This window comes from Furipterus horrens, unplaced genomic scaffold, assembly GCF_987537825.1.
Source record: "Furipterus horrens unplaced genomic scaffold, mFurHor1.1.pri manual_scaffold_7, whole genome shotgun sequence".
NCBI lineage: Eukaryota > Metazoa > Chordata > Mammalia > Chiroptera > Furipteridae > Furipterus > Furipterus horrens.
In genome coordinates, this window is record NW_028327177.1 from 140,406,981 (window position 1) to 140,433,739 (window position 26,759).

At 51.9% G+C, this 26,759-nt stretch overlaps 1 protein-coding gene across 1 annotated transcript; it reads right to left on the reverse strand.

Moving 5' to 3' along the window:
• Positions 1–5,916: 5,916 nt before the first annotated feature.
• TRAIP (TRAF interacting protein) lies at positions 5,917–25,786 on the reverse strand. The gene is made up of 15 exons (XM_090284767.1): positions 25,582–25,786; positions 20,580–20,637; positions 19,979–20,062; positions 18,068–18,107; positions 17,424–17,551; positions 16,121–16,215; positions 15,528–15,641; positions 14,729–14,816; positions 14,026–14,115; positions 13,548–13,636; positions 10,096–10,251; positions 8,222–8,270; positions 7,822–7,971; positions 7,655–7,705; positions 5,917–7,440 (listed from the first exon to the last, which is right to left on the reverse strand). Exons 1-15 carry the CDS (start codon positions 25,677–25,679, stop codon positions 7,321–7,323), a joined length of 1,410 nt encoding a protein of 469 aa, XP_090140893.1. The 5' UTR covers positions 25,680–25,786; the 3' UTR covers positions 5,917–7,320.
• Between the last annotated feature and the right edge of the window lie 973 nt (positions 25,787–26,759).

A 26,759-nucleotide genomic window follows, 5' to 3' on the forward strand; every position in this document is an offset into this window, starting at 1 on the left:
GATCCTGCTTCTACGATTTTGAATGTGTACCCAGGAGTGAAACGGCTAGATAAAGTAATTATATTTTTAATTGTTTTGAAGAACTGCCCCGCTATTTTTCATAGCAGCTGTACCATTTTACATTCCCAATAGTACACAAGGGTTCCAATTTATCCAAATCCTCTCTGACACTTGTTTTCTGTTTGTTTGTTTTTTAGTAGCCATTTAATGAGTGTGAGATGGTTTCTCCTGGTAGTTTTGAAGTGCATTCCTCTAATGATTAGTGATATGAGCATCTTTTAATATGCTTATTGGCCATTTGGATGACATTTATGTGTTTGTCGGCCATTCTTTGGAGAAATATCTTTTCAGTTTTGAATTGGGTTGTTTTTGTGTTTTGGAATTTTAGAAGTTCTCTCTATATTCTGGATATTGTCCCTTATCAGATATATGATTTGCAAATACCTTCTCCCATTCTGTGGGCTGCCTTTCCACTATGTGGGTAGTGTCTTTGTGGTGTTAGTATTCTTTTGAGTGTTTGGTAGTATAACAGTGGGAAGTTGTAACAGCGGAGAATTGTAACCCGCCCCACCGTTCTTTTGACATCGTTTCAGTGCTGGCTCTGACGAATATGTAGCTCGTAGATGAACAGCATGTTTGTATAAGACTCCTAGGAACTAACTTCAGAATGTACCTGCTCTGACCTTCAGGCACCCCAGCTCTGGGAGGTGTGCTGACCTTCAGCCGTGGAGCCGGGGAGACGTGAAGTCGGGATGACGAACCGGGATGACGCACCCCGGACCATCCACCGCTGGCCTCATCAGAACGGATCGGGCTCATCTGCATGTGGAGAGCTTTGCAGCCCCCTCCGGTGAGCTCTTTGTTCTGTCCCCTTCCCTCGTTAGAACAGCCTCTGCCTCCACTGAGAGGGGGAGACTGGCTTTGAGACGCGAGTCACCCATCTTCCCAGGAGATGGGCTTTGAGACATGAGTCCCCTTCCTCCAGGTGGCCAGCATCTGAGTAAAGCCACCTTCCTCTCCATCAGCACCTGCCTCTCAAGTATTGGTTTCCACCACAGGCAGCTGGATCTGCATTCCATTACAATAGAATCACCAGTGAGGCTGGCCCCGGGCCTTATTTAGGGGGAGTTCATCAAATGCATGTTTCCTGTACTAGTTATAAATCTATTAAGACTTTGTATATTCTTCTTGAGTCAGTTTTGCTAGTTTTTGTGTTTCTAGAAATTTTTCCATTTCAGTTAGGTTATTCAGAGTGTTGATGTACTATTGGTCATAATACTCCCTTATAATTCTTTTTACTTCTCTAAAATTGGCAGAAATATCCCCACTTTTCACTCCTGAGTTTGATCACTGGAGTCTTCTCTCTCTTTTTCTTAGTCAATTTATTTAGAAGTTTGTCAATATTGTTGATGTTTTCAAAGAACCAGCTTTGGGTTTTGTTGATTTTCCCTGTTGTTTTTAAGGGTTCTGACGCCAGGTCTGATGTGTGTATTTGTCCACACCACCAGGCCATTCAACACTAACCGAGTGTCCTCTGAGTCAAGTGAATTCTGATGCAGACAGCTTCAGACCCCACAGGTTAGGGACTCAGTCCTACAAGACCGCCCTCCATCCCCAACTTCAGATGTCAATCACAAGTCCAGGCTGTCTGTCACCTGTGCTACCCAGTGGCTGGCTATAGATTAGAGGTTCCCACAACCCCCTGAGGCCTCAGGTTCAATGCATCAGCTCACAGGACTCAGGGAGACTGTTTACTTACGAACTTGCCAGTTTATTGTAAAAGGCTGTAACTCAGGAATGGCCAGAAGGAAGCAATGAGGAAAAGGGTAGGGCACGCTCTCCCTGGGTGCCTCCATGTGTCCTCCAAACTGGGCCCGCTCCGAACCCCATCCTTTTGGGTTATTATGAAGGCTCCATTACACAGGTGTGATTGACTAAACCATTGGCTGTTGGTAGTGATCGAACGCACGCTCCAGCCCCTCTCCCCTTCCAAGAGGTGTGAGGTGGGGCGTGAGACTGAAAGTTCCACCCCTCTAATCACAGGGTTGGCTCCACCGGCCACCAGCCCCCAACCAGCCCCTACCCTTTCCTAAAGTCACCTCTTAACACAACAAAAGACCTAAGTTTCATCCCAAAAAATTCCAAGGGTTTTAGGAGCTCTGTGCCAAGACAAAGACCAAACACTGTATATAGGGATTATAACTCACAATATCACATTTTTCTATTTAATGTATATCTAATCTTTTTAAATAAAGATTTCATATTATTTTCAGAGAGAAGGGAAGAAAGAGTGAAAGAGAGGGAAAGGAACAGCAATGTGTGGTTGCCTCTCATGCACCCCCAACTGGGGCCTGGCCTGCAGCCCAGGCATGTGCCTTGCCTGGGAATCGAACCAGAGACCTTTTGGTTTGCAGGCCGGTGCTCAATCCACTGAGCCACACCAGCCAGGGCCATCTATATCTAATCTTTATTATTTCCTTCCTTCTGCTAGTTTTGGGTTTAGTTTTCTCTTTTTGTCTAGATCCTTAAAGTGTGCAGTGAGGCCCTAGCCAGGTAGCTCAGTTGGTTACAGCATCATCCTGATACGCCAAGGTTCTGGGTTCAATCCCTGGTCAGGGCACGTACAAGAATCAACCAGTGATGCATAAATAAGTGGAACAACAAATCTCTCTCCCTCTAGAATCAATAAATTAAAAATATTTTTTAAAAGAGGTATACAGTGAGGTCATTGGTTTTAGATATTTCTTTTCTTACATGTAGGTGTTTATAGCTATAAATTTCCCTGTTGGTACAATTTTTGCAGCATCCCATAAATTTTGGTATGTTTTCATTTTCGATTATCTCAAGGTATTTCCTAATTTCCCTGTGATTTCTTCTTTGACACATTGTTGTTGTTGTTTTAAGATTTTATTTCTAGAGAGGGGTAGGAAGGGAGAAAGAGAGGGAGAGAAGCATTGATGTGAGAGACCGACCAGCTGCCTCTTGCACCTGCCCCTGTAAGGGATCAGACAGAACCCGCAACCCAGGCACGTGCCCTGACTGGGACTCTAACCACCAACCCTTTGCTTTTGGTACAACACCCAACCAACTGAGCTGCACCGGTGAGGGCTGACCCATTGGTTGTTTAAGATGGTTTGCAAGTCATGTCAGGGAAGATGGCAGAGGAGAAAACTCCAAAATTCTGCCCCTCCGTTCCAACAACTGAGCTGGCCGTGACTGTCTGAAGCAACTGTTTTGGAAATTTGGAGTGGAAATTGATGAAGAGACGGGCACATTTCAGTAAATTTTGGTGAATTTCTACTTTTCTCGTAACTGCTACTTCCCAGAGTCCCATGCCAGGGAGCTACGTGGATGGAAAGTTTCCATACACCCTCTCACACCTCACATATAGTTTCCCCTGTTTAAGGGACATCCTGGCTGCTCCCAATTTTTTTGGCAATTATGAATAAAACTGCTACAACTGTTTGTGTGCAGAGTTTTGTGTGGCCCTACATTTCTAACTCATTAGGTATTAAATACCTAGAAGCATGGTTGCTGGGTTATATTTAGCTTCATCAGAAACTGCCAAAGCATACCATTTGGCGTTCCCACCAGCAATGAATGAGCGCTGCTGTTGCTCCCCAGCCTCACCTGCATTGGGTATTGTCAGTGTTCTGCATTTTGGCCATTCTAATAGGTGTGTAGTGGTATCTCCTTATTTTAATTTATGCTCCTCTGATTACATGATGTTCAACGTCTTTTCATACGCTTACCTGCCATCTGTATATCTCCTTTGGTGAGGTGTGTGTTTGGAGTTTTCCCCATTTTTAAGCTGAGTTGTTAAATTATGAGTTGTTTTTATATTTTGGATACCAGTCCTCAATCAGATGTCTCTGCAAAGCTTTTCTCCCAATCTGTGGCTTGTATTTTCATTTTTTTAACAGCACCTTTCACAGAGCAGAGGTTTTATTTTTGAAAGAGACAGAGAGAGACATCGACCTGTTGTTCCACCTGTTCATACATTCACCAGCTGATTCCTGTATGTGCCCTGACCAGAGATCGAACTGTCAACTCCAGCAGATCAGGATGACGCTCCAACTGAGCCACTTGGCCAGGGCCAGACATTTTAAATTTTAATGAAGTCCAAGTTATATAACTTTTTCTTTCATGGATTATGCTTTTAGTATTGTGTTTAAAGTCATCACCAAACACAAGGTCACTAGATTTTCTCCTGTTACTGTTATCTTCTAGTTTTATTATCTAGTGTTATAGAGTCGATTTTATGACCCATCTCGAGTTAATTTCTGTGAAGGTGTAAGAACTGTCTAAATCCTTTTTTTTTTCTTTGCATGTGGATGTCCAGTTTTTCCAGCACCGTTTGTTGGAAAGATGACCCTTTTCCCACTGAATCACCTTTGCTCCTTGGTCAAAGATCAATTAACTGTACTTATGAGGGTCTATTTCTGGGCTCTATTCCGTTCCATTGCTCTATTTTTCTATTCATTTGACAATACCATACTGTGTTGGTTACTGTAGCTCTATAATAAATCTTGAAGTTGGGTAGTGTCAGTCCTTGACTTTGTTCTTCTCCAGTATTGTGTTGGCTGTTGGTCTTTAGCTTTTCCATATAAACTTTTGAATCAGTTTGTTGATAACAAAATAACTTCCTGCAGACCTCCGGCCAAGATGAAGGCATAGGTAGACACGCTGCTTCTCCCTCCACAACCAAGAAGGAACACAACTACCTCAAAACTGGAGACAACCAGAAGTTCCAGGAAATCGAGCTGTACGGAAGTCCAGCAAACAAAGATATAAAGAAGAAATACTCATCCAGACAGGTAGGAGGGACTAAGCCTGGGCAGAAGCGGCAGGTGTGACAGCAGCTGTGGCTGGCTGACAGAAAGCACAGTCACACATTTAAAAAAGTAGGAAGGGACACCTGGGGAGCTCTCCCAGCACCAGACCAGACCTCACAGCTCACGGTCCCAGTGCTGGGGAAAATAAAGCCTCATTGCTTCTGGCTGTGAAAACCAGTGGGGGTTGGGGCGGAGGAAGAAACTGCCAGTCTCTCAGCAGAGTCCATTTGTTTAGAGGGCAACCAAGGTCCTAGATTGTTTGCAAACCCACCCACTCTGGGAACCACAACCAGGGCAACAGCTAGAGGGGCTCTAGTCACATATGGGAAGCAGGAGAAGTGCCTGGAAAAGGGGCGAGTGCTGAGCAAGCTGCATTGTTGCCTCTCAGACCCTTCCCCTACATACAGCTTCACAATGTGGTGAAACAGGCCCCTGTACTGACCAATCCCTAAGGCTCTGCCCCTCAGAGTGTAACAGGTGCAACAGCTCTACCTAAGACATAGAGGCAAACACAGGAGCCTGTGAAGATGAGGAGACAGAGAAGTATGGCCCAAAAGGGGGAACAGATCAAGGTTCCAGTGGGAGAACTAAGCAATGAGATAGCTAACCTCACAGCCAACCTAACAGACAAGGAGACAGCCAATCTAACAGACACAGAGTTCAAAACACTAGTGATAAAGATGCTCACAGAATTGACAGATATGCTTGAATATGGCAAATGCATAAGGGAAGAAGTGAAGGTTATGCTAAATGAAAGGAAAATCCACATGAAACCAATGGTGAAGGGAAGGAAATTGGGGTTCAAATCAATGATTTGGAATACAAGGAAGAAATAAACAGTTAACCAGTGCAGAATGAGGAAACAAGAATTGAAAAAAATGAGGAGAGGCTTAGGAACCTCTGGGACAACTTTAAATGTGCCAACATCTGAATCATAGCGGTGCAACCCATGGACATGAACTAAGCGGGGGTGGGACTGCTGGAGGGAAGGGGAGTGCTGGGCGGAGGGGAGCAAAGGGAAAAAAATGGGACAATTGTAACAGCATAATCAATAAAATATACTTCACAAAAATAACTTGCTTGGATTTTTATTTGAATTTTATTGATTCTGTAGATCAAGTTGGGAAGAACTGACATCTTGACAATATTGTGCCTTCCTATCCATGTACCTGGAATATAGCTCCATTTTGTGTTCATGTCTTTTTAAAACTGCATCAAAGTTTCAATGCCTTCCTCACAAAGATCTTGTACATATTTTGTTAGATTTATACCTACACTTTTTTTCCTCCTCCTCCTTCTTCTTGGTACTGCTAATGATAATGTGTTTCTAATTTCAATTATTCACTAATGACATATAAGAAAGCAATAGACTTGTGACTCTAGTGATAGTGAATCTTTCATTTCAATTATACTTTTCAGTTTCAAAATCTGTCAGCAACTTTCTACGAAGTTCTTTTTCCTGTGAAGGAACCATACTCTCCTGTTTATTTATATGCTTTGTAATATTTTGTTGAGAATTAGCTTCTGAGTAGTATGTTATAGTAAGTCTAGAGAATGAATCCCTCTACACCTCAGGAACTGCTAAATTTTGCTTCTTGAGGGCTGAAGCTGTCCACTTGTGACTTCTTCAAACTGTTTTTGCAAAACATGTGTCCCTTGTGTATGGTCACCGAAGCTTCTGTTCTACTACCTCTGCTGCCAGCTAACGACCTAACAAAGACTTCCCGGCTAAAAGAAAAGAAAGGCACCGTCACTACACTGTCTCTTGAAATCTTCTGATAGATGTCATCACCAGGCATCGATTACGAGGCCTATGGTCTTTGGGCAGTGCCCAGGTGGGAGTCTGTGGACAAAGCTGCAGCAGTGTCATTCTTGCTAGAGTCTCTCTGTGCCCTAAGAAGCCACATGCCTAAGTGTCTGAGTTTAGGTGAAGTTTCTGCTTTAGAAAGTCACGCCGAACAGTCTTCCAAAGGACAAATTTATATTCCCAGGCCCAGGAAGAAGTCTTATCTTTTTTTTATTTTCAACACAGAACTCTTGCCCCCATCCTCTCCCCACCACCAGCCCCCACTCCCTATTCTGCTTGGCCCAGGTGATGCCTAGCAGGAAGTCAGAGGCAAGCAGAAGGCCCGGGCAGGCTGAAGCTGCCTGCAAAGCCTCAAGCACTTTAGTCCGTACAGCCAACAAAGGCCCTCGTCTGTAGGATCAGAGCAGCCCAATACCTGGTCCTGGCTATACACAGGAGCCTGCGACAAAGAGCGAGCCCTGCAGGCAGCAAGGGTGACCTGGTCCCAGCTCCCACAGCTAGGCCCAGCGTGGTGGGGATGGGGCAAGGCCTCGCCCTTGGCCCCATCTTCTTGTCTACCACTGCCCCCAAGGCTGGGCCTGGAAGAGCGGCCGTGCCCCACAAACACCCTGCTGAGCCAGTCTTGAGCCTACAAGTCAGAGGCACCTACATGGCCATTGATCAGACACACTGTTTTCTCTACCACAGGAAGGTGTCCAGCTTGGCCTGGGAGGGAGGGGGCACTTTCCCGGCCCCTACTTTCTGCTTGGCCTTGGCCTTGGGCCTCACAGGCAGCGGGCGGATCATAGTTGTGTCAGTCTGAAGGAGATGTCAAGGAAAAGGCTGAAAGAGGGGATTGGGGTACAGGGCAGGAGAGGCTGAAGGTTGGGGGTGGGCTGCCCTGCTATACTCAGTGAGGTCTGGCTTTGCACACGAGGCTGCAGCCGCTGGCTGGCTGGGGTCTGGGGGTACAGGCGAGGGATGGTGTGGGCTCCATAGCTCAGCTCAGCCCAGTGCCACAGAACAAGGATACAGGTTGGATGAATTTTGTCCGGCCTCCAAGACCATCGAAGCCTGTCCTTACCTAAAGTAAAAGGGAGAGGTGAGTGGACCAGGCTAATGAGCAGGGGGTGGTGGTGGTGGCCACGGTGTCCTCTCCTGCGAGGGCTGACACTTGCCACTATGGGAAGCCACACTCACTGCGTCTGTGCTGCGACAGGGCTCTGCCCTGGCTTTCTTGGGCTGCTTCTGGCCCAGGACGGCGTTCCGGATGAAGAGAGGGAAGGCGCTCACCAGCTCGTCATCTGGGTCTCCCACACAGTTCTGGCCGCCCAGTGAGAGCTGGGCCTCCTGCAGAGGACACCCCAGAGCCAGACCTGATGAGCCGAATGGCAGCACAGGAGGGGGACAGTGGTGGTGGGACAGGACCAGGAGGCAGAAAGGACAGCGAGCAGGGCGCCCAGGGTGGCTCCGAAGTGCCTCAGTCCCGGGCCGGGACCGGGAGGGCTCAGGCAAGACCCTGCCCTCTCAGAAGGGCAGCTTCACACTCCGTCCCGGCCCGGGCTGGATGGCGCCTGGCAGCTCCTCTGGGAAGCCTTACCTGCCTGGAGTCTTTGGGCGTCTTCTTCGGAACGTCCCGAATGGGAGAGCTGTGAGGTACAGAGGCAAGAGGCATGTGAGCGAGGCGCAGGGACAGGGAGGTCATGCTCAGGACACATCCCTTGCAGAGCCCCGTGTGGCAGGGCTGCTGTCGTGGCCGTGTGCTGGGCCAGGCAGCTCAGCGGTCCCCACTCCAAGGTCAGATCCGTGAATCGCTGCACGGCCACAGCTGCCACAGTGGGGAGGCAGGCGAGGTTGGACCATGCCCCAATCTTGTGGCTTCCACTCAGGGATAAGCTAATTCCAAAGCTCCGCAAACCCTCAGGCATCTCACCAAGTCCCAGGCTCTGTGTGGGGCAGGAGAGCCCAACTGATCCACCAGCCACAGGAGAAACGCCAGTCATGCCCTGAGAGGCAGACACGTCTCACGAGCTCAGGCCTCGTCCTGTCTGCCCAGAGAGGGGCTACCACCTCGGTAAGGCCAATAGCCTATAAAGTGCTCTCAGAAGACAGGGCTAGGCCATCTCCCTAGATAATCTAGATATTCTTTACAGGCAGGGTTTGGAGCAGAACAGATCATGGCCCCAGGCCCTGGCCTCCCATTCTAGCTCCAGAGCTGGATGCAGCATTTCCGTCCAATTCCTGGGGACCCTAGCAGCTGGATACCCTCTCTCCTGACGTTTTCCTAGATGAGTGGAAGGATGGTGACGTGAGGCGGACCCCGTGGCTTCTCAAAGCCACGAGGACAGGGGCAGGCGCAGGGTCTGCGCACTCCGGACCCTCTACTCCTGTCCCTATAGCCTGTGGTGAGGCCACAGGAAGACCATGGGAAGACTCTCCATTTACTGCAAGTTGAGTCTGGGGAGAATAATCCAAGTTTGGGGCATCCCAGGCTCCCCCACATGCCCTAAAGATGGTAGAAACGTCTCTACAAGGCCTGGCAGCCTGTAGGCCCCAGGTACCTACTTTCCAACTTTTCAGCTAGAGAAAAGGCAACCCGAGGGGGCCGAGTGTGGACCAGGCAGTGCCAGGGCCCCCCGCGGCAGCGCCCGCGCCCGGGCTGCGCTGCTCCCTGCCCTGTGCAGCACAGGGGCCCCCGCCCCTGCGGCGGGGAGGGCAGCAGCCCAGCCGGCTTCCCCTTTTGCCCTCCCCCTGGGCCTCCTCCGTCCCCAGTGCCCAACACCTCAATTCCTTTCTCGCGTGCCCTAAGTCTCTGACTGAGAGGAAGCGTGCTCAGCCCCTGACCGGCCTTACCCGAGCAGCACAGACCTACGTGAGTGTTCGGGAGCAGTTCTAGTCTCCGTGATGAACCACGCTCGGCCTGAGCGGCCAAGGAGACAGCCTCCCCGCTCCCAGTGCCACCGCATCCTTAGTGTCGGTCCCGCGCATCCCACACAGCCTCTCGCACCTGCCCCCGAGGGCCGCCCACCTAGGTGGGGCGTGGGGGCCTGAGCCCCGCGGCTGAGACGGTTCCACCTCGAACGTGACTCTGAGAGGCACAGACAGGGCGCAGGGGGGCAGAGCCCCTGGCTCAGGACTCCGGTGGGCAGGCATTCAGAATATGGGGAGCGCAGACCACCCCCACCACCAGCCAATACTCGCCCCCACTGGGACCTCTGCGTTCTCTCCAATGCACACCCCAACACCCCTGCCTGAAGGGTGACAGCGACGATTAACGAGACAAGCAGGAGAGAAGCTTTGCACAGAGGGAGTACTCGGGAGAGGGAAGAGGAGGTGGCCAGAACCGAAGCCACAGTCAAGCCCAGGTGACCCTCACTGCCCCTCAGCCACTCAGGGCTGTGAGGGCAGGGCCTACAGAGCCCTCTCAGCCATCCCTCCTCCAGGCCGCAGACAGGGCCAGGGACTGTTACTTACTGTGCCTTCTCCAGGCAGGGCTTCTTGGCGTGGCCACGCTGAGTGCTGGAGGGCCGGGCGGGGGGCGTATCCACATCAAAGGTGGCATTGAGGTCAATGTCATCACTGAAGGCTGGCCTGCGAAGCTTCAGGTTCAGCATCTCTATGGGGGCTGGGCTAGAGGCATACACAGACTGGTAACTGAGCATCACAGTGGCAGCCCGGGACAAAAGCCCCTCGAGCATCAGACAGGACTTGGCTCCAGGGGCCTGGAGCCCACACCCAGCTCAGGGCCCTGCAAGGAAGCCCTAATCTCTATGGAAAAAACCACGTGGCACCGTCCTCCACAGTCACAGGACCAGTGAAAGTCTGGAAGACGTGAAAGGAAGCAAGCAAAAATCCACACGAAACCCAAATGCACGAAGGCTACTACCGCCTTTTAACCAAGAAGCCTCGTTTCTCAGATGCAGCGCAAGGAGCCAGAGATGTGACCACAGGCTGGGATAACTGGATGTCCCCTCCAGGACTACTTATGGCAAGGGCACGTTATTTGAAATTGTCCAAATGACTCCCCTCAGGGGCTGGTACTTTCGTGGCTTGAATATGATAGACACTAAAGTAGGGTTTCCAGCCATGGCTGGGTGGCTCCGTGGGTTGGAGTGTCGTCCCGGACACCAAAAAGTTGCGGTGCGATTCCCAGTCACAGCACATACCTAGGTCGCGGGTTGGGTCCCTGGTCAGGGCCCATATGGGAGGCAACAGATAGACCACACTGATGTTTCTCTCTCCCTTCCTCTCTCTCTAAAAGCAATAAACATATCCTCAGGTGAGGACTGAAAAAATAAAAAAATTTTTTAAAGTAGGGTTTCCAGAGAGTCAACTTAATAATACAGGAAAATGCCCATATATTAAATTTCAAAAGCAACACAAAGCTCTATGTATAATAGGCAGCAAAAGAAAATACAGAAAAATTAGACATCACAAAAATTAAAAAATTTGTTCATCAAAAGATACTACCACAGAGTAAAAAGGCAATCCACAGAATGGGAGAAAATACTTGCAAATCATATCTCTGATAAAAGATTAAAATCTATAGAGAGCTAAAACTCAATAATGAGAAAACAAACAACCTGATTCAAAAATGGGCAAAGGTCTTAAATAGATATTTCTTCCAAGATTTACAAATGGCCAATAAGCCCATAAAAAGATGCTCAATGTCACTAATCATTAGGGAAATGAAAACCAAAATTACCATGAGATACCACCTCACACCCATCAGGATGTTACTATAAAAAAAAAAAAAAAATCCATAAGAAACAAAAAACAAAACAATACAAAACAAAAAACAAAACCACCCAGAACATAACAAGTGTTGGTTAAGGACTGGGGAAAACTGGAATGGGTGCGCACGGCCGGTGGGAGTGTGAAATGGCGCAGCTACCATGGGAAACAGAAAGGCCGTTCCTCGAGAAGTTAAAAAATAGAATTTCATATGACCCAGCCACCCCACTTTGGGTATATACCCCAAAGAATTGGAAGCAGGATCTCAAAGAGACAGTTGTATACCCATGTTCACAGCAATATTATTTACAACGGCCAAACAAATGGGGTATCAGACATGGCCAGGAGCCCAGTGGGATGTGCTGACCAGAGGAGAGGGAGCAGCCTGCACTGCTTTGGGCAGGTAAGCATGTGGGAAGGCTTGACCTGTCACTTCCTTCCCCTGCCCTGGTCCCTGGAAGCGCTCCCACTCCCTCATCTGCATGAACCCACCTCAAACCAACTCTATGCCGGTCACCTTGCTTCCCTCTTTATGCTGAGAACCACAGCAGAAAGCAGCAGCCAGAACCACTCATGCCCACCTTTCTCTAGTATCTGTCATCCTGCCACAGTGAGCCAACCCTAGCAAGTCCAGCCCCAGGTTAGAAGAGGCACATCACCAGGCAGGCAGGGTCTGGCTGGGGACAGCCACTTTGCCCTCCAGGGGTCTCACAGCAGGGCTTCCTGCTGCCATCCCCTCATACCCCGCCCAGATGTACCCACAGCACATGCCCAGCTTTGGCTCAATCTTCTTCACGTGCACCTCCTGGCCAAGCACAGCACTAACCTCAAGACCCAGAAGGTTCCCACAGTGGCCTCCCCTTACACCCCCACAGCCACATCCGGCTCATGTGGACACAGTTGCTGTTCCCTCAGACCGCTCCCAGTATACCCTCCTTTCAGGAAGCTCGAACTCTGTTTCCCTTCCTGCCAAGGGTCTTTCCTTCTTTCCCAACAAGGATGAAGAGTCTAGAGCCTCAGAGCCTTCCCTCACTGGCTGAGGTGCTGGCTTGAGGCCCTGCTGGCTGATAGTGTCACCTTCGGGACACTCACCCATAACCTGTATGCAAGGCTTCATGCCAGGGGCCTCAGCAGGTGCTACGGGATACTCAAAGCCCGCCTTTCCAACACAGAACCAAGGGCCCGCATCGCCCATGTGGCACGGAGACAGTCAATGCCTCCTCTATGAACTCATGGCACCTGGCAGGCCTTCCTGAAGCGAAGGCCTCCCTGACTCCCTTCAGCCTGGAGGTCGGGGGCCTTTGGGGTCTTTGAGAGAGGTCTTCCAAACACCCCCTCTGCAGTTAGGGGTGATAGTTACCTCCTGAGGCCACCCTAAAATGATAGGAGTGAAGGATAATCCTACTGTGACAAATGGAACAGGCAACCACCATCAGTACCCAGAGACATCCCCAAAATTCTGGGCAAGAGCATGGCCAGGGGACAGCAGACCCACATGGATCAGTAAGAGGATGGGCCACAGACCATAAGGGGAGGTGGCGGCAAGGAAAAGGGGCAGGAAGCACCAGAAGTTAGACGGGCAGGCTCCAGCCACTGGCTGGATGCGGGGAAGAGGGTGCAGAATGGTTTTCCAAAGGACACTGAGAGCAGCCCAAGTCAAGGGGCGGCAGGTCACCGGGCAGCGTGGTGTCTGTCTGGGCCCCAGCTGGCAGTCAGGTGAGCGACCGCCCTAAGGGTGCCCAGGCCAGCAGGCTCAGGCTGCAGGGGAACACTCAGGAGCAGGCGGGTGCCGTCCACGCTCGACCAGCATCGCCCTGCCTCTGGCTCCCTCTGCTGGGAGCTTCCAGCTCACTCTCCCAGAACCAGAGGGGAATTATTTTAGTGAAGGTTTCCTATTTGTTTCAGAATCTGGGGCAGACACCGTTGCACTGGTGAGCCATCCCATAAACAGGCTGCCCAGAGAGAGCCAACGCTCCTGCCCCTTCTCCGACCATCCTTCGGTCCTCTCCGGCCGTCCCTGGCCTCTCCTTGTCTGAGCCCAGAACTTGCCTCAAAGCTGCTTTCCAGTTAAATCCTTGCCATCTCCCAGGGCAAGACAGCCACCGCCTTCATGCCCACATAGACCACCCACCCACCAAAGCCAAAGAGCTCTTCCAGCTTGAGGCCCCGCACCATCCCGAAGGTTGACCAACCTCTCTAAAACCAGGCGGTTCACGGCCTCACTGTCCACTGGTGGCAGGTTCAGGGTTTCTTGCAGCATCGTTAGCTTTTTTTTCAGGCTCTGGGGGAAGGAAAGAAAAAAGCATGAAAGAAAGGCTGAGGCATCGAGTCTAGACAGACTGCCGAGGACGTGAACAACACGCAAAAGGGCAAAGCCTCTGGGAACAGGACAAGGCCTGAAACCCCGCCATCGGGCTCTGGAGGCCAACCCCTCCCTCTGGTGACCCCAGATCTGTAGGGACAGGACAGACTTTGGGGGGAGACCCATGATGCTGTCTACCCAGGCTCCAGACCAGGGTCGAGGCCCCGACCCGGCCGGACCCAGGGGGATGCAGGGAGCCCGGAAGCACCACCAACTGCAGCACAGGTTCCCGGCACAGCTAGCCCAGCTCTGCCCTCAGAGGGCCCACAAACCACCCCTCAACCCCACGGGGCCGGGGGAACCCGCACCGCGATTTCCTTATCAGCACTCTGCAGATCATTCTGGGCTGCCCTCAGCTCCAACTTGGTCTGGTCCAGTTCAGAATAGACTGTCTGCAACTACAAGAAAGTGTAGAGGGTAAAGGATGAGCCACAGGGCGGGGGGCGGGGGAGGTTGTGCCCTGCTCCCATCGGCTGCCGCCCAGTGTGTGCTCACGGTAGACCAGGGACCAGAAGAGTATGGAGACACACGAGGGTGACCCCAGCTCTAGGGAGCTGGGCCGTCGTCCGGCAATGTCCTGGAGCTGCCCATGAGCAAGGGCTTTCTTACACCCTGCAGCTCATGGATGCACCAGGCCCAGAGATAAAAGCAGCTGTGCTGAGTCTGGTCCCACGAGCCTTGCTATTCTGGACCTGGCACAAAAACAGACCCCTGCACCTGTCACATTCGGGACCTGTGCTCTCCTGCCTGCTGAGAGGTGCCCAGGAGCCAGGAAGAGCAGAGGGGAGCACACGTTAGGAGAGTACCTGCAGGCCCTGCCACCCTAAATGGACAAGCCACAGAGCCGGGGCCAATGCCAGTGAAGGCCAGCGACCAGTCTCTGGGAGTCACCCAACAGCCCCACGGGGTCAGCGGCACCGTCAGGCCCCGTGGTCTCGCTCAGGGGACATGGGCGAGCGTGGGAAAGGAACAGCCCCCTCTCCCTTCGCCCTCTGCTCCCCACTAAGTTACCTTGCTTCTGGAAGAAAATAAGTCCTTCTTCAGCTTGTCAGCGAGCTCCCCTGAGGCCTTCCGTGCCTCTTTTAGATTCTCATACTCTCTACACCGGGACCAAGAAAGAGATGTCAGAACGAGACACCCGCTGGTCAGACTGAGCACCAGCCAAACACAAAGCCAGCTCAGCCCCTCTCCTGCTCTCATTCCTACCCGCCACCTGAGCCCAGCAGGCTGGCGCGGTGGAGGGCCCCCCAGCCCACGCAAGGGCAGCTGCACCCCGCCGGTCCTGCAGGCACTGGTGGTTTGAGAAGGGGTGCAGGAAGCCCCCACTCCACCTGGCCCCCACATGAGGCGTCTGGGATCCTCTGTGCCCGTCAGCCACGTGGCCCTTTCCCCAGCCTACTGCCCACAGGACCGGAGGATCTGGGCACAGTTTCTGACGCAAGCCAGGCAAGGTCAGTGACAACGCCGCTGGGGAACAGGCGGCAGCGGTCCCGACGGGGCTCACACTCACAGCGCTGTGCCAGCCTCCTTAGAAATAACGCTTAGAATCTCTCAGCTCCCTCAGTAACCCGAAGAGGCTAGTTAGTACTATCTCCATTCAGTAGGCTGAGCGTCACAGAGGCTAAGAGACCGGCTCCCGGCCACATGGCGAGAGGTCGGGTCAGGGCTCAAACAGAGGCAGCGTGGCTGCGGCGCGCTCCCCGTCACTCCACCTGTTCTGCCTTGTACGGGAGGGGCAGCAGATGGAGAGGCCCGGCTGGGGTGCCACGGCTCAGCTCTCGGGCGTGGACAGAGGGGCCAGAGTACGCACTTCTTGAGGGACACGCAGTACACAGCCAGCTGCTCCACCGCCGACTGGCCCACACCCATGTCTCGGATCATCTCCTCCACTTCAGGCCGCTGGCTCTTGAGTAGGAGTTCAATCCTGAAAAACACCCGGCCCACAGCATTTAAAATCTGGAGGCCGATGGGTAGGTACCCAGTGCAGCTCTGCCTCCATTTGCTACTGTTGCTATGGAGACAGCCTGGCCTACCAGGGTGTTCCAGCAGGCGGATCTGCCTAAGGAAGGGCCCCGCAGCAGAGCTGAGCACAGCTGTAGGGTTGCTGCTGGGGAGGACGGGGTCTGGCAGAGCTTCCCAAGGTCAGGGGTCCCCGGAGAGAGGTTCCTGGAGCAAAAGACCTGACAGACCATCTGGCCACAGGCAGCAGGGACAGGGAAGAGCTCACAGAGGCCGAGCAAAGAGACCCAGCTGGCCTGAGCCCCTCGCCCCACGGCCTATGGAGACTAGAGTCCAGAGGTGACCCAACTCCCACTTCAGTCCCGCAAGCTGTGCCACCCAGGGGCCCTGGGGGCCCTGGGAGCGAGAGCACGGGCGCAGGGCAGGCCCCGGCTCCCAGCTCACCGCTCCATGGTGTGCATCTTGCTCCTGAGTCGGCGGGCCTCCTCCCGTGCCAGTTTGCTCTCATCCTGCTGCTGCTCCAAGAACTTCATCTGCTTCTGAAGAGCAAACACACCCACACACACCTGTTGTCTGGAGGACCCCAGGGGCCATGGCTAAAGTCACTGGGAAGACTCTACCCTAGGATTAAAAATGCTGGTAACCACGTGTCCCCCAACCCTCAGGAGGTAAGGCTCCTGGACCCCCCTCTAGTTGGTGTTTCTTCTGCTAAGGGGCTCTAGGCCTGCCTGCATGCTCCCCCTGAGATATGTCTACCACAGGTGCAGCCCCCTGCTAGGACCCTCAGGCCCCCTGCGGGCCGCCACACTCCCGTGCCTGGGCCGCACGGCGCACACTGTGCAGAAGCCGAAGAAGGCCGACACACACCCGGCCCTCACTATCCGCCATCCGGATCACGGGCAGCTGCCAGGATGGCAGAGCGGAGCCCGAGGCAGCTGGCCAGGCGGCCCTCAGCACAAGACCACCCCATCTCTGAGCATGCCACCAGGGACTCCTGCTCTGCAGCCCGGCGCTGGCTTGCTCCTTCCCTTCTGCCGGCCAGGCCATGTGACCCAGACCAGCCACCAAGCGGGAACATAGACAATGAACAACCTGGGGCCCTGTCTGTCCACAAGGATGCCTCCTTTCCCCTTTCAAATGGCATCCAGCAATGACTGCTCCCTGCTACAAGGCCAGACTATCAATTGCGGGTTCAGATCAATCGCCTCATGTCCCTGGGAGAGCAAGAGGCTCACCACCCTAGGCTGATACAAAATTCATCTGGATCTAGAACGGCTGGCTCTGCAGGCTTTGATCTGCCTGGTCAGCTCAGCACCACCAACTTCAAAGGCCTCTGCTCCTCCCTGGGGCGCTGTTTGATCTGCCTCAGAGAGCAGCCCCACCAAAGACTGGAGTGCGGAGGGAAGTTTCTTCTGGCTGGCCTCGCGGCGGAGTACAGACCACTTTGGAAACGTGGCCCAGCCTCACCAAGGCCTTGGCTAAGCAGCCCCGCCCCCATGAAGTGCTGGGAAGGCCTCACCTCCTCAAACTACCTGGAATGGAATTTGTAAGTGTGACCAACGGGGCCCTCTCCGCACGAGCTGGGTGGGTGCAGTGTGGGAGGCCTGGGGACAAGGGGACACGCCTCCATTTCACAACTGCGCACACGAAGCTGCTGACTGAGGCCCAACCAGGTAAGCCTGGCATGGCGAGCCCAGGGCTGGGGCTGCATCTCCCATCACCTGTGCCCACAGGGCCCGGGACCCACCTTGAGGGTGGAGCACAGCATTTCGGCCTCATCTAAGGCCTTCTGCAGGGACCCCACAGTGGCGTTGCGTTCTTCCAGTGTGGCACGCAGCGTGTCGATGATGGCCTGGCTGTCCCGTTTCTCCCTCTCTGGAGTGGGGTGGGGGACAGGCCCACCCAACTATCAGCATGAGAACCTGGGCTTCTGGACTCCAGCACCCCAACCCGGAGACAGGTGAAGAGTGAGCCGCAGGACAGAAAACTGGGGCCAGGCTCCCCTCTCTGGCAGGCACCACAGCAGGGGAGCTGAGCTAGGGTCTCTTCATTCAGCGGACGAGACCCTCTGCACTGCTCCCCACTCCCGCGGCCAGTTAGCGCATCACCCCAGTAGTCAGGTGGGTCCCTGGCAAACTCTGCGGCTAAAACCTCTCCCACAAACACTCCAGTGCGTCAGGCAGTGGCCTCCCAGCCTGAGTCCTGGGCGAGGTGGGCAGCCTCAGTCACCCCCCTTTCCTCTCTTTTTCAGTCACAAGAGCTGGCAAGACTCGGGCGCACAGAGCAGGGTGAGGCCCAGGCTCCCCCAGCAGCCGAAGACCTTCCCCCCAGGGCGTCCCCGCCAGCGCCCAAGTCAGAGGGTTCCCACAGCCCCGTCTCTTGCTAACTCACCTTTCTGGGAAAGCTGGGCTCTGACATTATCCAGTTCATTCTGTAAGGCAATGTGCACAGTTAGCAGCAGCTCGGCCCCACAGCCGGCCCCATCGGCCTCCCACAGGCTGTGGGGGGGCCCAGGTTGGGGGGAGGAAGCCTGTCAGTCTCTGCTGTGCCTCAAGGCCAGGCAAGGCCAACAATGGGGAGCAGGCCTTGCTTCATCTCTGTGTGCCTAAGAAGTAGATGAGATGGGGGACATGACCTCAGGGACACGACCCCAACACAGGGGAAGACGCAGGACAGAGGTAAGAGATGTGAAGTTGGGTCTACGTGCTCAGTCTCACGGCAGAGGCTTCCACCGCGTCCCCGGCCCTGCGCGGGCCCTCACCCTCTCTGGGCATCAGCTGCACTCAGTGGGGACACGAGGTAGGCAGGGCCACCGCTCCTTCCCTCTGCCTGGGGTCCTGCCTGCTTCCCAGTCTACCTCTCCTCGCTGCTCTAAGCTGGCTCTGTGCACCACGACTCTTCCAGCCCCAGAACCTGATATGGTCAGTGAGCCAGGACCGCTGAGCTCCTGCCTGAAACCTCACACGTGCGAGGTTCTAAGAAGACTGTGTGAGCCTTTTGGAGCCTGTGTACACTGCAGAGCCACTGAGAGGCTGGGGCGGAACTGAGCCCGGCTCCCATCCAGGGGTCCACAGGAGTCAATATCCCCGTGGGCGAGGGAGGTACCTAGTCCATAAGCAGGGGAACCAGCCTCTACAGAAGCGAAAGGCTTGGTCAAGGGCCCACGATGGTAGCTGGATGGAATCCAGACCAGTCCTCTTCCAGATCACTCTTTCAAGGTCAACCCAAGACTCAGAATCTCACATGTGACCCAGTAGGTGGATAAACCCCACGTGGTCAAATACTCCACTCAGGACCCCGGGGCAGGTGCTTCGGGATGCCGGGTTGGTCAGTGTAGGTGGAACATCTCGAGGTGGAAGTGGTGGGTTGAAGAGGGTGTGCAAGGGCTGCCTCAGAAGGAAAGCTCCCCACAGCCCCCTGGCTCCCGCCACGCCCCAGCAGGATGCCTTCCACGCCCCATCCTCCCTGTCCCCTAGATCTGGCTTCGAGAGCCGGAAAGAATGAGGCTGCCTTTGTTGACTGTATCACAGGGAAAACAGGGCTTAAATCTCGGAGCGGTTACCATGACAATGAACATGCTGGCTGTAAGCACGGAAGCTCCACGTTCTTGAAGCAGTGAGGGTCCAAGGACATCATGGCGCCAAATGAGCCCTGACCTGACACATGCCCAGCGAACTAACCCTCAGAGTCCAGGTTCACTTGCAAACCCCAATCCTACTTCCTCAAGAGGTTTCTGCCAATGCAGCCCCCTTGGGCACAAGGAAAGCTCAATCTTGACTTGGAAGAAAAGCAGTAGAAGTAAAGGAGGGAACCCACCCATCCTCACCTGGAGTGTGGGTTTCTACCCCGGCTGCACATCTTGATTCCAGGGGCTCTGCCCTCCACCCCTGGCCTGGGAAAGACCCTGGCATCTGGTATATGCCAAGCTTCCCGGGCAGTTTTGAGACACAGCCAGGTTTATGAACAGAGGGTCCACACATCTTCCCTGGCTGAGGACAAGAAGGGTTTTCTCATCTGTCCCTAATTGTCCCAGCAGCAAAGTGGCTGGGGAGAATGGTCGCAGATCCTCAGCAAGGTGAGGGGTACTCTGACTCTGGGTCGGAATTGCTTTGAAATCCCAAAGGGAAGGCTCGCAGTGGGTTTCTCCAATGACCGTCTCATCTCTACTTTTGCCTCTGCCTTGAACTCTGCAAAGTCTCCCCTGCAGAACGCCACCTGCTACTCTCAGTATTCTCCCTGGGTGGGAGCAGAAGGAACTCTCAGAGTGCTTGGGTTCAATACAGAGAGATAAATTCTGGGTACCTTTAAGAATTCTGCATCTAAGACACCCTCCTCCTCCTGGGCAAGGTCAAAGAAGAGCTTATTGATAATGGTTCTTTTGCCAACCTGGATGGGAGAACAAGAAGAGCATGACTGCATAGTTGGGTCACAGACCGGGGGGGAGGGGTGGACACACAGCCTAACAGGTAGCCAGGCCTGGCCTTTCACACCACAGCCCTTGGAGGCAGACCAGCTCTGCCACCCTGTTGGTGCCCCAAGCTGGTGCCGCTGGGTTGGTGGTTACTAAAGCCATCTCTCTGCAGACCCATATGGTGACCACTCAAAAGCCCCCCCAACTCTAGGCACTGGGTATTGAGAAGAAGGGGAAAGGCAGGGAAGGGGGCCAAACCCGCCCAGGGAGAGAATGACCCAGGCAACGGGGCATAAGCAGGCCTGCCACCTGTGGGCATAAGCAGGCCTCCTGAACCACTCAAAGGCACAAGTGAGGGTCAGCCAGCCTCAAACCGTGAGGGTCCAAAAAGGGTCAAAGAAAGCTGTCAGCTTCAGAGACCTTTCCTTGGGTCTGCTCCCCGGTGAGGAGAAGACGCCCCAAGCTGAGGTGTTTCCACCCCACCGCCCTCACCTGGATTCGGCACTGCGGGCAGGTCCGACTTGGCGCTGTATCGAACCACTGGAAAAGGCTGCAATGAAACACAGAAAAGCAGACCGGTAAGCCACGGCGTGGCTGGGGACGCACAGGCCAGGCAGCCACCCTGAGCACAGAAAGGTCTGTCCTGCCCCTCCCCGCCCCTCGCCCGGCCACCCGGGAGGGCCGCGCCCCAAGTGGGGACAGCACACCCCACAGGGCACGCTGGTGCAAGCACGCCAACCGCCTGGCCCTTTTTTTTGGCTGTGTTGGCTGCTCTGTTGTGAACCTGCTGGGCTTTGACAGGGAGCAACCGTCAAAACCCAGGATCCCTCAGAGATGAGGATTCTAAGAACACCCCCTTCTTTAGCTGGGACTCCAGAGGCTATATTTTTAAAGGAAGGGTAAACTAGAAGTAAAAGAAGAAGCAGCAAAAGCGAAACACAGCCCAGCTTTGCGTCATCTATCTGTCTGGGTGGCCCACAAAACATCAAGCCTTAAACCTGAAAGCAGTCCCCCACTAGTCAATTCTCCCACCCCCAGGGACAAGGGAGCAACAGTCCTCTCTGAAAGATGATACCATCGTCTGAGGTGCCAACATGTTTTCTATAAATAATTTTTCAGATGCTACATACAACATATAATCAAAGCTACCCATGCACAACAGAATACTACACCGCAATGAGAACGACCGGGTCTACACCTAAGAAGAACGTTATAAACGAGGCACATAAACATGAGATGGAGGCAGAAAAGCCAGATACCAGGAAAAGCTATACTGTGTACGACTTCATTTACATAAAGGAAAACAGCAGGCAAAACTCATCCACGCTGTTGGAAGTCAAGACACTGGGTGTCCTTCCGTGTGTCGGGGAGGCGGGTGACGGGAGTAACTGGAAGAGCGCGCAAGGAGGGTTCTGGGGTGCTGACCTCCTGTTTCCCATCTCCTTCAATTTGTGAGAATGGTGCAAGCCATACATTTACTATGTGCATGCTGTTATGTAATGTTATATTTCAATTAGAAAACTTTTTTTAAAGTAAACAGTCACACAAGGAAAATAACACTACAAGTGCCAGCCAGAGCATATCCACAAAGACTTCAGCACTGGAAGTGTCGGACACAGATCATAACACACTAGGCTAAATAAATCAAAATCAAGATTGAAAATATCAGTAGAGAATTAGAAAATAAAAGATAACCAAACAGAAATTCTGAAACTGAGAAAATGGGCAAAATTAAGAATTCTGTGCAGTTTAATGGCAGTTTAGACACAGTTGAAGAACTAGTAAACTGAACAATAGGTCAAAGGAAACACTGAGAATTAAAAAGATGAGCCCTGGCCAGTGTGGCTCAGTGGATTGAGTGCCATCCTGTGAACCAAGGGGTCGCCAGTTCAATTCCCAGTCAGGGCACATGCCTGGGTTATGGGCCAAGTCCCCAATTGAGGGTATGCGAGAGGTACCACACACTGATGTTTCTCTCCCTCTCTTCTCCTCTCTCTAAACTAAATAAATTTAAAATTTTTTTAAATTAAAAAGATGATAAGCAACACAGAAGATACTGTGAGACAGTCTAGCGTACATATAATTAGGACTTCCAGAAAGAATGTCAGGGAGAATAAGGTCCTCCCCCAAGAAATCTACATCCTAATTTCTAAAAGCTGTGAATACCTTACCTTATATGACAAGAGTGATTCTGCAGATGGGGTTAATTAAGGGTCTTCAGATGGTGGATTATCCAACCAGGTGTGCCCTATGTGATCACAAAGCTACTTATAAGTGGGGCAGGAGTATCAGCGTTGTACAGAGATGTCTGAAGATGTCACACCGCTGGCTTTGGAGAGGGAGAGAGGTGCCGTGGGCCCAGGAAAGCCCCGCCTATAAACCTGGATTGTAACCCAGTACGACCCATTGTGGACTTCTGACCTCTGGAACTATAAGATAACATATTTGTGTTGTTGTAAGTCACTAATTTGCTATAGCAGAAATGAAAAACTAATATAGAAGAAAAGACATAATGAAATAGAAGCAATACATGAAGAGATAATTGCTGATGATCTTCCAAAAGTAATTAAAGAAATCATTCCACAAATTGAAGAAATTTAAATCCCAATCAGGATAAGAAAAACAGTAACAAAAAGAGATGAAGTGCCTACTTGTCAGACAAAATAGACTTAAAGGCAAAAAAAAAAAAAAAATAGAATAAAAGAAAAGGTTACAAGAGACAAAGGACTTTATATATTGATAAGTTTCAACCTAAGAAGCAATAACATTTATAAACACTTATGTCCCACATTCATGTGTGGTGGCTAAAAATCAGGAGGGATAACCTGGGAGCAAGCAGTCCTGTCCCAGGCCAGACCACAGAGCCCAGCGTTCCAGCACTGGGAAGATAAACCCCCATTACTTCTGTCTGTAAAAACCAGTGGGGGGTTGGAGTGGTGGAAGAAACTGCTGAATTTTCACCACTGAAAGCGCCCGCATGGTCTTAGAACATTCACAAACCCCAGGGCAGCAACTGGAAGGGAACCAATCACATGTGGGAAGTGGGTAAAGTGACTGGAAATGGGATGGTTGCTGGACAAATTGCCAGAAGCCAGGCAGTGGTACTGTCCCCTCTTCAAGCCCTCCCACCACATGCAGAGCCACAAAGTGATGAAGTGGGTGGCCTCACCCTGGGAATTACCTAAGGCTCTGCCCCACACAATTTACAGGTGCCTTCGCTACACAGGCCACGCTAATAAGACAGGGAGTAAAGGTAGCTCTACCTACACAGAAACAAACACAAGGAGGCAAAGAAACCTGGCCTAAATGAAAAAACAAAACAAAACCCCAGAACAAGAACTAAATGAAATGGAGAGAGTCAACCTATCAGATGCAGAGTCCAAACCACTGGCGATATGGGTGCTCAGAGAACTCACCAAGTACAGCAAAAAAAAAGAAATGAGAAAGAAATGAAGGTTGTACAAAATGAAATAAAATATATATATACCGGGAAACAACAGTGAAAGGAAAGGAGCTGGGATTCAAATCAAGGATTTGGAACAAAAGGAAGAAATAAACATTCAACCAGAACAAAAAGAAAAAACAAGAATGCAAAATAAGGAGGAGAGGCTTAGGAACCTCTGGGACAACTTCAAATGTGCCAACATCCGAATTATAGGGGTGTCAGAAGGAGAAGAGGGAGAGCAAGAAATTGAAAAGTTATTTGAAAAAATAATGAAAGAAAACCTCCCTAATTTGGCAAAGGAAACAGACATAACGTTCAGAAAGCACAGAGAGTCCCAACCAAGATGGACCCAAACAGGACCACACCAAGACACGTTATAATTAAAATGCCAAAGGTTAAAGATAAAGAGAGAATCTTAAAAGCAGCAAGAGAAAAGCAGAGTTACCTACAAAGGGGTTCCCATAAGACTGTCAGCTGATTTCTCAAAAGAAACTTTGCAGGTAAGAAGGGGCTGGCAAGAAGTATTCAAAGTGATGAAAAGCAAGGACCTACAACCTATCATTTACAATGGAAGGGCATTCCCAGACAAGGTAAAGCTAAAGGAGTTCATCATCACCAAGCCCTTATTATATGAACTGTTAAAGGATTTATTTAAGAAAAGGATAAAAACTATGAACATTAAAATGAAAACGAACTCACAACTATCAACAACTGAATGTAAAAAATAAAAACAAATGAAGCAAACAACCAGAACAGGAACAGAATCAAAGGTATGGGGCTCGTTTGGAGGGCTATCAGCTGGGAGGGGGAAGGGGGAGAATGGGGAAAATGGTGCAGGGATTAGGAATCATAATTGGTAGAAATGAAATAGCACAAGGGGATGTCAAGAATGGTATAGGAAATGGAGAAGCCAAAGAACTTATGCACACGACCCATGGACATGAACTAAGGGGAATATTGCTGGAGGGAACAGGGGTACCAAACAGGGGGGGGGGGGCAGAGGGGGAAAACTGGGACAATTGTAACAGCATAATCAATAAAATATACTTAAAAATTATGGACAAAAAGTTATTGAAATTAGATGGTGGCAGACATGTCCAAGGAATATAGCAGGAATTTGATTCCTTTATGAGTCTTGTGACAGATACCATGTGGATAGATAATGGCAACTGGTGGGCAACAGAACAATACTGAAATGGTGGCAAAGGGGGAAAAACCATCATGTTAGAAGCCTTTGATAGAGTATAAACAATGGCTATGTTCACCCCTCTCCAAAGGGTCTATTTTAAAATTGGGTTGTGTACTTTTTCATATGGAATTTTTGTTGTTGTTTGTTAAATACGCTCTGTAAACAATCCAAAAATGATTAAAATGGTCAACTTTATGTTATATATTTTTACTACAATAAAAAATGTATAGTAAAAAAAGGAAAAGAGAAAAATGGTAAAGTTTGGCATGCATATTTTCCCACGCTAATTAAAGGAGCAGAGGAGCTCTGAACCAGCCCGTCCGCAGCTGCCAGAGGAATCTTTTCCCACCACCTGTACTCAATACGATGGTCCTACAGGGTCAGCAGCACAGCTGATCAGGGAGCACCTCCTTGTCCCCAGACGTTAACTGAGTTTTGCTGGCGTCCGTGAATACATTGCGGTGTCTGACCAAAGAGGTGACTCTGGATAGAAGCATTCCAAACCATCAAGCAAACCCCAACAGACCGGGTAGCCAGAGGCCTACCAGGTCTCTACCTCGAAAAAACAAAAGAGCTCGTCAGTTTGGTGAAAGCTCACTTCCGCCCGAGCCAACAGTTTTGAAGTCACATCTCTTCGCAGGCCCATCATGAAAGTCCCTGGACTCAGTGCAGCTGTCACCTCCTGCGGAAAGCCCGCCCTGCCCTGCCTCTGCCCAAGTCGGAAACCTCCTGTGGGGTTCCGTCTAGTGCCATCCTTACCACCCGTCTGGGCTCCGCGGATTGGCAGCCCAGGGGCTGACACCCCAAGTCCCGTAACGGCGCCGGAGCGAGCGCCCAGCCCCGTAACAGCAGGCACTCACCACTGCAGGTGGAAGGTGTGTCCGCAGTGGATGGCGGCCACGTCGCGCGAGTGGTCGAAGAAGTCGGAGCAGATGGTGCATAGCGCCCGGATAGGCATGATCACGACTCAGGGGGCTCCGGTAGCCAAGGAAACTGCGACAGATCCAGCTTCTTGGCCGCGCCCCCCCGTCTCAGCTCCTTCAAATTTGGCTCTACAGCTCGACATCCGGGGCAGGACCGGAAGCGGCTACACGAAACGTGCGGGCAGAACCTGAAGGTTGAGTCCGGATTGGATGAACCCTCAGGGGCGGGGCTTAGAAGGCCATGCGACCAATTAGAATCACGGGGTGGAGCGGGGGCCGGAACCGGTAGGCTGTATGGCTCCGGGGGCTCCGGGGAAGATAGCCACCGCCCTAGGAGCTCACCGCTGGGCCGGGAGCGGGGTTGGGAGCCGCTGCACTGCTGGCTCGGATGCTTCCGGGGGCAAACCAGAGCTGAGGCGAGGCTTGCCGAGCACGGGCTTTTCAACCCTGTTCTCTCAGGGCAGCATTCTGCCAACCTCGGGAGGGGCAAGACCGCGGCCGATGATCCCGATGGAGAACGAGTCCCCTGCGCTCTGGGCAGTGGCGGACCGTAAGCTGGAAGCCCACAGTTTCCACAGACCACCCTCCCAGCCCTCGGCTGTTGAGTCATCTTAGAAAGATGGCCACAGGTCCTAACTCCTCAGGACATCCTAAGCTCACTCTGGCTTTATCCAAGCAAGGCATGACGGACGATCCCCAAGTTTAGAGGCTGCAGGGCCAGTACCCCGACTTTAGCCCTTAGCTCCCAGTAGGATCCGTTATGCCTCTGAACTGTAATAGGGCTGGAATTTTGGATGCCCAGATGTTTCATAGACCAGTAACTAGCAAACCCTTTTTTCTTATTCCCGCGCCACAGAAGTTATCTTTGGGTCTTCCCTGAGAAAGAGGGGCATCCCTGGTGCGTTCACCTGGGCAGGTAGGGGCTGGAACAAGTCTTCCTAGGAGTTACCACTCAACTATTTGTAGCAGTGTTACGCCCCTCTCCCCAGAAGAAACCTTAATAGAAAGCCGGTCTGTTCCCCCTAAAGTAGGCACTGAGTGAATCCTCTGGGCCTATGGAAAGCACAGGTGTTGTTTCCAGGAAGAAGGATTAACAAAAGGCAGCGTAGAACCTT